The following is a 13,884-nucleotide window of genomic DNA, read 5'->3' on the forward strand; positions in this document are numbered from 1 at the left end:
AGGGAATTTTCCTAGGTAAGCCGTGATAGTTACTTTGTAACTTGGCAGAGAACCGGCGGGGCAACAACTGAATTCCGACGAGGCAACGAACAAATTCCGACCAAGCTACAAGCTTGGCTCTGATACCATGTAAAGTACAGAGACAATAGAGAAATCTCTCATCTTTTGTATTCAAGAAGTAACAAGTATATATACAAGTACATAGAACCCTAACTATGGAAAGAATCAAAAAAGAAATCTTATAAATCTGTCATGAATCCCTATAATTATGCTATCTATATATATTACATAAGATTATATCTATATTCAGATTATGTCTACATTCATTTTTTTTTTAGCAATATTTGAAAAATGTAACGAGGAGTAATACGAGAATATGTCTTATTTTGTTCTTTTTAGTTACAGTGAAAAGATCGAGAATTCTTCAGATTTGGTCATCCCATTGTTTGGCATTATTATTTAATCTTTCCCAAGTTTTCGTCTTATTCTTTGACAATGATTTCTGGTCGTTCACGAAATGATGAATGTGGTACAATACTTGGGTGTTTGTAGTGCTCTAAATTGAAAATATGTTCTCCAGGTGCACCAACTCATGGTAAAGGACGGACATCTAACTTATATTTAGAGAACTTTTCTGAGTCCCTACCTTTATAAGTTGACTCATGATTTAAAATAGGTGGGAATTAAAGTTCCTAAAACAGAAGGAAAAAAAAAAGACAGATTATTCATACGATTTCGATGTTATTTTTTGCGGTGAATTTTACAAGAATCGACTTAATTACTAATACAGTTTATATAGAACCTAATAATGACATCAACAATTACTCATTTCTAGTTAAAAATCAAGACGACAAACCCATTTCTTAGAAATTTTCATTTTTGTTCACATGAAAAATCTAAAAGAATATATATAATAACATGTTACAAGCGCGGAAAAGTTACCTTTCATGCAATTAGCACTGATGACATAGGATTAGTTCAAAAATAAAATTTAAATGGAACAAAAAATAAACATACCCGATGCCGATGTAAAAGCTTCACTTACCAAGAAATTACTCATATGCGACAATATTCCTCCATAATCCTCTCAGGGAGTTGGAGATTGATATACAACTGCTAATCAATTAAACATGGTAGTAATATAATTAGTCAAAATAAAATACAAATGCTTAGCCGTCCAAAAATTCTAGGTACTCCACTAAGCATGCTCCTGATATTAAACTGTTGTTAGATTTCAAAAAAGGAGAAAAACCAATTAGTCATTATCACAAATACATTAAATTAATCTGTTAACCACAATAATCAATCCTTCTGTCATCACTAAGTTCAGTTTAACAAGAAATAAAATATTGAAATAATTGTGGTTTAAGCAAAGCAGTAAACGGAAGCAGAAAGCAAGGCCCAGTTATTACCGACACGTGGTTCCGCATGTTATACCACCCGTAGGGCTCTACTGACACGTGTCCGTTTGTCCTTACGTGGACCAATCGGGTCGGGGAAACGGATCGTATCACGACCCTCTCTCTCAACCACGAATTCTGATACCCACTCTCTAAGCTAGGCGACCTCAAATTTGATCCGCGTTGCCACGTGGGCATTCCACGCCTGACACTTGTTTTTATCAAATACAAAAAATATTAAAATATTCCTGAAAATTTTCAAAGCAAACAAGCTGCTCTGTGTCTTTCTCTCTCTACCTCTCTATCCCCTTCTCTCTCTATCCAGAACCTCCGAGATTTGTGTTTGCGAGCATCAAATTAGGGTTCTACTGCCGTCCTTGTGCCGTTAAGTACTGATTTCCGGCGAAGTTCGTGTCTTTCCGACGACTTACCTGTTTTAAGGTGAGTTTTCCGGCAGGATCTGTGTAAAGTGGTATTTGCTCGGTTAATTTCTGCTGTTTTTTATCGGCTTCTTACTGCATGAACCTCAACAATAAGAGTTTTCAGCTTTTGAACTGATTGAAGATTTTTCTCAACAAAAAAAAAAAAAGAAAAGAAAAAAAAAAGAAAAATTAGAAACTACTAATTTACTATTCAAAAGTCGTAATTTTCAGAAAATTTTACTGCTTTTAATTACTTGATTTAGAGCCTTAAAATTTTGTAGCTTTGAGAGATATCTTGCTGTTTTAGAAGTAGGAGCAGGAAAATGATTTTGCTGAATTGTTTCTAATGTTTTTTTTTTTTTTTTCATTTTTTGATTTGGCTGATTGGTGAACGGAGATAAAAGAAGGATTTGGGATTTGAATATGACATCCGACCAGTGTGTTGCATGTGGCTTGAGTGCTGGTTGAAACAAATCAAAGGAATGTCAGATTTGCAGTTATACGAGGTAAGAATTTCTGTATTCCTCGATGGGTGTAGCTGAGTTTAAATTGCTATTATTATTATTTGATGCCGTTTTAACTTTGTTCGTTGTTCATTGTTCTTCTTACTGGCTAGCGAGTGACTACGTTGAATTTGCGTTAGTTTGGTGTGCCCCCAAGATTAGATTCATTTCAATCTGTATAGGTTTACTTTGATGACAAGTGATTGGGGAAATGGAGAAGTTGGATACTTTGAACACATTGAATGTGATTAAGATGTTAAATAGTTGCCTTTCTTTACCATTTAATTCTGTTTTACGTAATTTTATTAGAGGAAAATTGACATTAGGATCAACTGCTGTTCATGAAATTCAATTTGTCCTTGGCACCCTCAGAAAGAGGTATACTGTAAATCGTACTGAAAGTGCAGCATTATCTTGTTCATTGTCCTCCATTTGCTATTCTTTACATAAGAAGAGGATGGCAATCACTACAGTGAATAGCATCAAAGACGCCACTAGGAAACGGAAGCCTCCGAGTTCCGAAGAAATTTTGTCAAACAATGTAGTCCTCCTTTTTCCTTAGCTGATATGTTCCCTGTATCAATTTTCTTTCATGCTTCGGAAGTAGCTTAGATTCCCTTTCCTCAATGAGAAGTAATAAGTGGACAGTTAACAGAGAGTTCGGTGATCTCTTTTCATTTGCTTAAGCAATGTGGGCAAAGTCACGCCGTATCTCTTCTTTTTTTAAAAAAAAAGGAGGTTACCCCGTACTTGTACCAATAGGAGGATGCATGTACCTGGTGGAATAGTCGAGGTGCTCATAAACTGGCTTGGACACCACCATTTTATTAAAGTTTCTGTTATCTTAGTAAGCTGCCTTTGCTTCTTTTGTAACATTATTTTTTCGCTGGTGAATCTTAGCTAGTCATTTCATCCTTTGGTGATCTCAACCTATATCCTTGTAAGAGACCAAGAGCATTCTACCATTATCTGTGCTTTGTCATTTCCTCATACTACAAAATTTAAATTCTAGTTTTGATTTGCTCATTTTATGGAAGTATACTCTGCCGTTCTTACAGCTAAAATTCTGTAACTGGTGTTACAGCTTGAAGATATATCTTGGGATGAGTTCTGCCACAGCGATGATCATATAGTGCCACATCCAAGTAGTGCACACACCGATGAACCACTCTCCCAGAATGATAGCCGTAAGAAACCTCGCCATGAAGTAATTAGTTTAACAAGTAACATAGGCGATCAATCTACTGGTAAATATGCTAATCAGCAAAACGAGCAAATACTTCCTCTATTGAGTAATAAAAACACCAAAATGCTGGAAAAGGACCTCTGGGCCGATGCACCTGATGGTGCCAAAGTCGAAGATGTTTCACCAGCTGAAAATACCAGGACATCCAGTCGTTGCATCGAGAGTAATAATGTAAACTCAATTGAGAGCAAGTCCTGTCCTAATGGTCGCCCTCTGGATAACAAGAATGCTGCTGTGGGGGGAAACACATATAGCTATCCAGTTGGTCCCATTCCTCAGGCTGATGATGATCTCAGCTTTTTGGACAATAGTTGCGAGGGTAAAGACTCTAATGATCTCTTATACTATAGCTGGCCTGAGATAGAGAATTTTGATGATGTTGACAGGATGTTCAGGTAATTGCTTTCTTCATTTCAGTCAAATGGACTTTATTCATCCTTTTATCCTTTTTAGGGGGTTAGATGTGAACAAAATTAAAAAAAAAACCATTTCTACCTATGACATCTATGTCAGCTTTTGATGTGAATGTAGAAAAAATGAATAGTCTGTTTAAAAATACTAACAATGCTAATTTATTTCAGGAGTTGTGATTCAACATTTGGATTTGGACCTGGTAGTGAAGATGACCTAGGTTGGCTTTCATCATCAGATGTCATTGATGGATCTGGAGATGGATTGACGTCAGCTTTTAAGTTTCCATGTCCAGCATCCACTGCACTTGGAAGTACATTTGCAAGTCATGAAACTTCAAAGCTAAAGGAAACAAACATTTCAACTAATACTTCTGTCACTAAAAATCAATCACTTGGCTATAATGGCAGTTCATGGGCCCCCGAGAAAAATGAATTGGTAAATCTGAGTCATTTGTCTTTTGTAAATGAATCAAGTAATTCAGAGTGCGAGTTAGTACCTGACAAGAAGGTATATTACTCAGTTTCTGTGAATATCATTCTTTTTATCTTTAAAATCATATTTTGCATCAGCTTACCTATAAGGTGGTTGTTTTGAAGAAGGCTGGGGTACAGGGTGGTGGAGTACAGGTCGAGATTGCATGTAATAACCAACCAAGAATCAGCAACGATGTAGTGGTGAGTAAAGAATAGATGGTAGTTCCAATTTAGTGCATTCTTCCTCTTTGAATTTTAGTGTTGGTTGAAGGAACAGTTCCAGAGTTTCTGGATGATCATGTCTTTGATACCATCAGCTTCTTATTAAATGCATTGATCCTGATGTGAACAATTATTCCTTCTATTTTTAAATTCCTTGTGGTGTCTTCTTTCCAGAATAGCATGCAAAAGAAACACTCCAAGCATCAAAATCGATCTGAGGGTAAAAGAAAATGTGGTTATCAAGAAAACGGCGACACATTCAATTACACTGATAGCCTTCCAGAAGAGAAGAAACATCCTTCTGGGCCCCCAAGGACTCAAGTGAATTTCACATCTGCAGGTGTCCCGCAGCAAAAGCAAGCTCAAGTGCCCGATTTTGGCTATTTGGGGGGTAGCTTTTCTTACATGCATTCAGATTACGGTCATTCAGATGGGAGTACTCTCCATCCAACTCTACCAATTACAAAGTACGAAAATAACGGTCTCATGTCTCCTTCTCCCAAGGACTCCTATGCATCAAATCAGGTACAGTCCATGGAGGGTTCTCCTGATCCTTCTTTTCAGGTGGCTGCTATGACAATAAATGAAAATGTGAAGAAGTTATTCCACCAATCTGGAGTTAAGGTTGAAACTAACCATGATCTTGAAAGGGTTGGCATGGGGATTCCAGCAGAACTAGGATCCTCAGTTGTACAGGAGTGCTCTTCTATAAGTTCTGGGTTGGATGAAATTTCAGAAGAAGCAGCTAATTTTCATCAGCTTCAACGTGTCATGGAACAGGTAGTCAGTCCCACTATGAAATTTACTGTGTTATAATCTTCTTCTTCTTTGATGATGAATTTATTAAGAGTTTAAGCTGCAAAAGAGTTAAATCAACTTTGCATGTCTGACATGCTCTCATATGCTTGTTCAAAGTAGACTGGTGTTGTGCAAAACTGCAAATCAGTCTTGGTGCTAATCACAGTTATTTTCTTGATCTGGTGTCATATATATAAAAACATTTCATATTCCTATACTTCGTATATCCTAAAGTATTTCATCTTACAATAGTTGAAGAGGGATGTAGTATATCAAAGATCTCCTGCTACACTCTTGTAGCTTCACACATACATCACAGGACTGTTCCGATTTTTTAGAAAGGTGTGATATAGCAGTTGCACACTCGTTGTTTTGTGCATGATTCAGGATGGTCTTTTTAGTGCATGTCGCTGTTGCAAGAGGTAGGCAAGTGATTGGTATATTTAGGCTGTTTCATACTTCATCACCAAGCTGTAATCATATTTTGGTTCCTTTTAGGCTGATTATGCAGAAATCATCCAAATGTATGACTTATATTTCAGTATTGTGTGGTAACTATTCATATGTTAGTCCAGTGTACTTTGGCTAGGATGGGCTTGTTAGCAGATGTGTCAAAAGTGGGTCTTCAAAGTTAGACCTATAGTTGAAATTGACTTCTTAGTATTTGCATTGTAAAATTGATGACGTTCAACTTTCTTGGTTTAGTTGGACATACAGACAAAGCTATGTATAAGGGATAGCTTGTACCGGTTGGCTCGGAGTGCTGAACAAAGGCATAGACATGCTAATCTCAATAATGGCTCTGGAGATGATGGAGGTGCCAGCGGATCATTGATTAGCGAGGGAACAAACAAGTATGGATCCTTTCTCAGCATCTACATTTATATGCATTAGTTGCTGAATAGCGTGTTGTCTTGGCTCTCTCATATTACTTCTCCTGTATTGTCTTTTTTCTTTTGTGTGTTAATTAATCATCTGGTATTAGTTTATATAGTTGATTGGTTGTTTAAGTTCGACATCATTGTTGAGCTTGGTTTTTCTTAGTTCAACGATGGCATTGTTAAACTATATATGTTGCCTCTTTTTTTTTGGATTAATTAATCATCTGGTATTAGTTTATATAGTTGATTGGTTGTTTAATTTTGACATCATTGTTGAGCTTGGCTTTGCTTAGTTCAACGATGGCATGTTCGGCGAGTTGTTGAATAATAACCTAACTTTAAGTTGTAGCATCCTAATTTAAATCTAGTACTTCTGTGCAGATGTTTGTCGATTGAGTCATATTTTGCTACAAAAGAGCTTGTCTATACAAGTTTATTCGTTGAGATTAGCCATTGGCCAGGTAAAATTAATTGTATGGAGTGGAATTATACTAGTACTACCCGTCTTATAAAAAAAATTGTACTAGTTCTACACGTAGACGATCAATAATGAAAATCAAAGAAAAAGTCACTAAACAACTAAAACGGTAATTTTGGATGAATCCCTTGTGGTTTCCATACGCTGCAGCTCCTGTTGGTGATAGGCAGATAGTCTCCTCCAATATCTTCTTGCTCTCTTCCTAAAACGAGCCGAAGCAGGTTTTTCCGTGCTAGAGATAATCGCTTGAGTAGACAGACAGGGTCGATCTCAGAAGATGTGGATGAATCAATACTTCATAAACTGTACAGGAAGAAAGTGATACTGGAACAGAAAGTTGATGTTTCTGAACAGACAGACAGGGTCGATACTGGAACGGCATTCTTCTTTGAATGCTCAAATTTGGTGCTAAGAATAAGATCTTTAAACTATTAGTGTTCTTGACTTCTACCTAAAAATCCTGAAATTTGGATTTAGTTCACATATTTAACAGCAGAAGCGAGGATTTAGCTCAGTAAGAGTGGTATATTCAACATATCAACTGTACAATATAAATGTGGTAGATAAAGTTATGTATCACTTGATTGTTATCATTCCCTATATGAACTGTAGAACATAAATACATACATAAACTTACCTAAAGGATTGATCAATGGCATACAAAATACATAATAAAGTGAAGATAATATTTGATGAGTTTTATGCATGACATGTGTCTCAATTGACAGGATGGTACTGCAGGAGTGTATGTATTCTGCCAAAATACGTTGGTTGTTTTTCTTATTATAAGTCATCGATTTATTAAATGTCAAAAAGTACTGTTGGTTAAGAAAGAGGGATACTATGTCAAGTCAGAAATGATACTTTAAAAAGCAAATCGGGCAGGGGTGCTGGGTTCCTGTGTGAAGCTGGTGAACAACACATGTAACAGATTCTCTCTCTTTTTTGACATCACTTTTTGGTCAGTAACATCGAAGGGGTTGTATTTCAGGTCCACAGGATATATGGACATCGAAACAGACACGAACCCTATAGATCGATCTATTGCACATTTGCTGTTCCACAGGCCTTCAGATTCATCTGTAACCCCTGCCCGTGACTCCTTGACTTTGAAGTCGCCTTCCTTGGTAGGTTTCTCTTACTTCCAATATTCATATTTAACTGTCTGCAAGATGAAATCTTATCCTCAAAAGAATCAATGGCAGATTCATAGGTCATTGTCTAGCTCGCCAGTGATGGGTGAGAACTTGATTTCTCATGGAGAAATTGCACCTCAAACAGATAGAACTGATCATTGACCATAACTATTTAAGAAGCAAATGCTGGTGTCTGCTCTCAATCCTTTTGGGAGGTCACGTACAGTATCAAGATCTCTTACAAGGAACCTTTATGTTTTAAGTGTTTTAAGGGGGACCCCGGTTTCTGGTCCATGTTAGACCATATCGTTGTATGAGCTTTCAAAATCAGGTTATTTTTGTTTCCTTCTATCCCATCTGTAGTGACTGTAACCCTTCTACACTTGGAAGGCATACAAAAACAACCATTCTTGTGTATACGTAGAGTGGACCAACTGACTCTTTTTGTTGTCTGTATGTAAGTAGATAATACCTGGAAAGTTTCCATAAAGTCATAAACTGATATTTGCAAGTCCAGAAGGTGCTCCGACCTGTCGTTTATCTTTGGTTTTATGGTTCTTTTCCCTTCTTTTTTTTCCCCTTTAAACCTAATTCAAAATTTAATTCACCACGGTATTGCTCTCTATGCTATATAATTCTCAATACAAGATAGATCATCTTCAGATGCTTATAAAGATATAGAATTACGTTACATTTTCTCATATATTGGCACAAATGAGTAGTTGTAGAACAGTACTTCAAAAGAGAGGTGAGTGGTGACAGATACTTCATTACTTATTCTGAACAGCAGCTGCTCCTACATTTTTGTTAACAAAAGTTGATTGGTGAGATGTAGTTGTATGGGATGAGGGCTTGGCTGGAGAATGAGGCCAAACAAAAGCACCCATAGCAAATTTTCGCTTGTTAGCCAAGTCGCCATCAGCAGGTAAACCATATTCAGCAAGAAGCCTGTCTATCATCCACTCGGGCATGTGCTGATAGTCCTCTTTGGTGTACTTTGGATAGTGCAGAGGCATCTGGAAGTTGCTACTGCAATTCTTTTTCTTACTATCCATCACGTTCTATCTCGCCCGTTAATGTATATGCTACCCTTGGCTGATTTCAACTAAATGTGAAAGTAATGTTATATAAGCATGTTGAATATCACAGGAATGGAGTGATGTACCTTCTCACGCCATCCATTAATTGGAACCTCGTGTGCTTTCAATCTTGAAATATCATGTATGTGGGCATGTGTGTGTCTCTGCGGGAGAGAGAATTAAAGGTAGCTAAAAGTGTATGAAGCCATGAACTGACTTCTCAATGTTCATGTATATGGGCTTTTACAATTCTTTCTACTAGGGGTGTACATAGTTTGGGTTGGTTCGGATTTTACAATTACCAAACCAAACCAATTGTGCCGGGTTATTAAATCTAAAGATCAAACTAAACCAATAAAACTCGGATTTTTCTCGGGTTTTCTGGTTATTTGGATTTTTTCGGATTTTTTTCCGGTAAAATCTTCGTAGAACAAAACATATAACTTGTGTTCAAAATATTTCTTTAATCATAGTAAGATATAACTATATAAAGTATTTTAAAAAAAATAATACAAAATATGAGATGTGCCATAGCATTATCCTAAAATATTCAACAATAAAGACAATAAAATTATGTAATATAAATATTGCTAATTAAAAAGTTATAATAAAAATAAACATAATCTAAAAGTATTAAGTCATGCTAAAATAAGTAGACTAATAGGGGAGTATTAATTACATGACTAAACGCTAAAGAAAAAATAAAAATAGGTTATGCATTTTTATCTAAATTATTGCAAAATAAAACATAGATATTCAATACATTCCCGTTCGTAGTATTGAATTGAATGTCTTTTGTTAGCATTAGTACTGATTTGATTTTGATTTGGGCTTTTGTTAGCATTATTCAATGGATTAGTTACCTCCTATAGCAAAGGTTGATACCTTATTTATTTTAAATAAATACCAATTTAAAAAATCATATTCCATAGCTACCTTTTGATTTTTTATAGCCAAATATATATTTATGATTAGGTGTGTTCACGGTTCGGTTTGGCCGGTTTTTGATTAAAACCAAAACCAAACCAATTTAATCTGTTTTTAAAATTTTAAAACCAAAACCAAACCAAATTACATACAAACCATCGGTTTGGTTGTTGTTGGTTTGGTTCGGTTTGGTTCTATTTTTCGGTTCCTAGTAAGCTAATGATAAGTCGATAATAGTAAAACAACACTAGACAACAATCTGAAAATAATTTGCTAAATTTATGCTTTTTTATATATATTTATTTCGGAACTGAAAGTTTATTTACCTGTTTATACGAAAAAAATGAACAAAAAACAAACTAAAAGTTTACTTTCTCAAGCTTTAGCTACTATAGTCTTGCAATTTGAGTTTGCTTTCTTTACTCTTGTCGTAGATTTTTTTTTTCTAACTCTTTTATTAGGAAAAAGTATGTGTGTAGGTTAGAGAATTAGATTCTCTTAAGGAAAAGAAAATTGGCCGATTCCTATTCTTTTGGGCTTAGACATTTTTTTAAGATATAAGTAGGATAAATCAAAATTCAAAATAATAATTAAAATGCGTAAAGTATTTAAAATTATTTACGAAAAGATATTATATCATATATCAATAATTATTCATATTTTTATATAATTAATCGGTTCGGTTCGATTTTTCGGTTTTTTATAATAGAACCAAAACCAAATCAAATTTTATCGATTTTTAAAATTTAAAACCAAAACCAATCCAAATCAAGAAAAATATCGGTTTATTTAATCAGTTTGGTTCGATTTTCGGTTTGGATCGGTTCTCTGTCAAACCGTGAACAACCCTATTTATGATCACCTCCTAGCCTTAAGCCATAAAATAAACTTTGTATTACTTTTCTCTTTCATATCCCCTCAAATTTCTCCTAACCCTACCCCATATCTATTCTCCCCCCTCTCTCTACTTCCCATGTCTTTTCCTCCGCTGGACCTTTCTACTGTGAAATAATATTTTGTCAGCTTTCTGCAATTTTATTCGGCTCACCTGCATTTTTGTCTTGATTATATTCTCTGTCTCCAGCTTAATATTGTCCGTTACAACTTTGGGTTAAGATATTTGGCCAAAGGAGAATCTAGTGATTTGCACAATGTTAAGATTGTCATCTCTTTAACATACTTGAAGAATCATTTAGAATGTTGCTTTGATAAGCTTTTCAAACTTTATGTTAAAGAATGCAAAGGTTTTGGAGAAGTCTCCGTTATTTCGCCGGTAATTACGTGCTAATCGTCGGCAACCGAAGGCAACGGTGACGGCGAGCGAGGACTGGATACTGATGCTGCTTTAACGAGACGACATTAGGGTTGTTCTTGAACAAAGACGACGTTGGGGGTTGAGCAACTTGAATTTTCTGTTAATATATTTCAATGTATCTCGCTGTATTTCATTGTATTCATTGTCTTTTTTTAATTGTATTTCAATGTATCTTGCTGTATTTTATGTATTTCATTGTATTCACTGTCTTTTTTTCATTGTATTTCAATGTATCCCGTTGTATCCTATGTATTTTATTGTATTCACTATCTCGCTATATGCCATGAATGTATTCATATGTTTTTTTTTAATTAATATAATTTATGTATTCAGATGTATTATACAAGTTTTCTGAAGATTGTTATGTTTTTGGGGTATTTTTCGGTTAAGAATCTTTTTTATAACTGAAAATACAAAATTTGTGTGTTATAATTGAGTTTGTTGAGTTATATTAGGAGTTTATTATATTAGTTGATTCACTTTCCTTTTTAAAAATAGTGTAATCCCCTATTTCACGCCGTGAATACAGTCGAATACAGTAATCTGTCCAGCTGTAATCCCATGTTTGACTCCATGAATACAGTCGAATACACTCGAATATAACAACTGGTTAGTTGGACTTCCCTGATTCACACCTATTTTTGCTACTGTATTCATGAATACAATAGCTTAAATACATCAAATACATCTTATAACCACACAAAAGGTATCTATAATCCGTAATATAGCAAATGATATCTATAGATGACTAATTACTACTAAAAGATAGTGTTTTATGAAAATTTCTCTATTATTTATTAATATTAATGGTTATAAAACATATTGGAACATTCAAAAGTTCTAAGTCCAACCTTGAAATAATACCTTAAAAGATAGAATTATAAAATTTTTTAAGAAATATTTGTAAATTACATCACAATAAGTATATTTATATATTAAATATATCTAAAATTTCTATATATTTAGTGTCGTGTTGGTTTGGTTTCGGTTTGACTTTCTTTAGTTAACCAAACCAAATCAATTATGGTCGGATTTTTTTTTTCCAATACCAAACCAAATCACACCAAACCATAGTCGGGTTTTTTTCCTCGGTTTGACTCGGATTATCGGGTTGATGCGATTTGTCGGTTTCCTTTATACACCTCTGCTTTCTACAATATGTCATCACAATCAACAAATTGAAATCTTTCAAAAATTTCCATGTATAGACAGACACTTATTACAAGCATCTTATTCTAAGTAAGAGCAAGGAAATTTAAGCAAATAGTATAATATAGTGTGGTTAGACAACTGAAATTGGACTATTTATTACACTTAGAGGCTAAAGGGAAAAAGTTTCAATCTGATGAAGAGGTTATCGCTATTGTTTCACTTCTTTTAGGATTTTCTTTGTTGGAATGAGTTACGAACACAGAACAATAAGTGCACACTAGACAACGGACATTAAGTAGGACTGGAACTCTAAATTTGATATAATTTGTTTGTAATACTACACTGGTACTCAATACTCTCCTTGTTATCATTCCAAATTCTATCTAAAAGTTTATAAGTTTTCATTTCCCTTATTTTAGTTGCTAGAATTACAATCTGATTGAATTACTAAAAGGAATTATATCTCTATTTGCACCAAACTAACAAATACAATCAAGGCATGCCGACTAATAATATCAGCAGGTTACAATCTTATTTTTATAACTAAAGATCTACAAATGATATATCTTGCATTAGAAAAAATGCCAAAAGATACTCAAAAGATCTATTTATACTTTTTGAAGATATGCATATCATTCTTTTTTTATTTGAAGATGTACACATGATATATCTTATATTGGACAATTACCAATAATATATAAACGAAATTTATTCGTATTTTTTAATTGTGTGCCTTAGAGTTTATATATTTGTGCGTTTAGTTAAGAATTTTTTAATAATGTATTAGATTTCTTTAGCATTTAATTCGTGAAATATTTATATCTTTTGAGATTTTGAATTTAAATATTTTATTAATCTTTTATATATAATATTATAAAAGAAAAATAATTAATTAGCATGAAATAATTAGCTTTTGGATAATTTTTATCTATAAAAGCCAAAATATATTTAAATGCCAAATATTGTTATATGTATATAACAACCATTCACTATAAAAGTAGAAAAATTTCAGAACAAATGATGTTGTTATAGAGAGGTTTGACTATAGTAATATTTTTTACAGTTAATTTGAGTATAAAGATCGACACGCTTTAATTATGCATAATTAAGATAAACTAGTGTTGTTATTGTTAGACATAAGCATTGTGGATACGATTTTTTTTCGAGTTAGTACTATTGTTTTTTTTTCCTCCGTCAATTAGTACTATTGTATTGTATTTAGGGGTTGGCAATTTGAGCCCAAATTCATGCAATTCGCCCAGAGATTAATGATTGAGCTTGAAATATTTTAGCTCATGGGTCTATTTGGGCTGAGCCCAAGTTAATCTATTATTTTTTATAGCCATTCTGATCCATTAAGTAGTCCAAATGCAACCCATGAAGCTCACCCAAAACAAAGAGATCTCAACCCAACTGATGGCTTGTCTTAAAATTTACT

The 13,884-nt window shown here is 34.2% G+C and overlaps 1 protein-coding gene across 16 annotated transcripts; it reads left to right on the top strand.

The window, feature by feature from the left end:
* The first annotated feature begins 1,605 nt into the window (after positions 1-1,605).
* Positions 1,606-8,489, top strand: LOC107815790 (protein LNK1-like). 16 transcript variants are annotated; one of them, XR_012693470.1, is made up of 10 exons: positions 1,606-1,841; positions 2,220-2,328; positions 3,410-3,966; positions 4,153-4,492; positions 4,582-4,659; positions 4,855-5,460; positions 6,184-6,332; positions 6,741-6,820; positions 7,829-7,964; positions 8,043-8,489. XR_012693470.1 is itself a non-coding variant. In XM_075217465.1 (9 exons), exons 2-9 carry the CDS (start codon positions 2,269-2,271, stop codon positions 8,133-8,135), a joined length of 2,019 nt encoding a protein of 672 aa, XP_075073566.1. In that variant the 5' UTR covers positions 1,606-1,841; positions 2,220-2,268; the 3' UTR covers positions 8,136-8,489. The 16 variants fall into 16 exon arrangements, 12 of the variants coding, with proteins under 12 accessions (XP_075073566.1, XP_075073568.1, XP_075073576.1 ...); XR_012693471.1 differs by having other exon boundaries at positions 4,585-4,659; XR_012693472.1 differs by having other exon boundaries at positions 1,651-1,841; positions 2,227-2,328; positions 4,585-4,659.
* The last annotated feature ends 5,395 nt before the right edge of the window (positions 8,490-13,884 follow it).

This window comes from Nicotiana tabacum, chromosome 7 (genome assembly GCF_000715075.1).
Source record: "Nicotiana tabacum cultivar K326 chromosome 7, ASM71507v2, whole genome shotgun sequence".
Lineage (NCBI taxonomy): Eukaryota > Viridiplantae > Streptophyta > Magnoliopsida > Solanales > Solanaceae > Nicotiana > Nicotiana tabacum.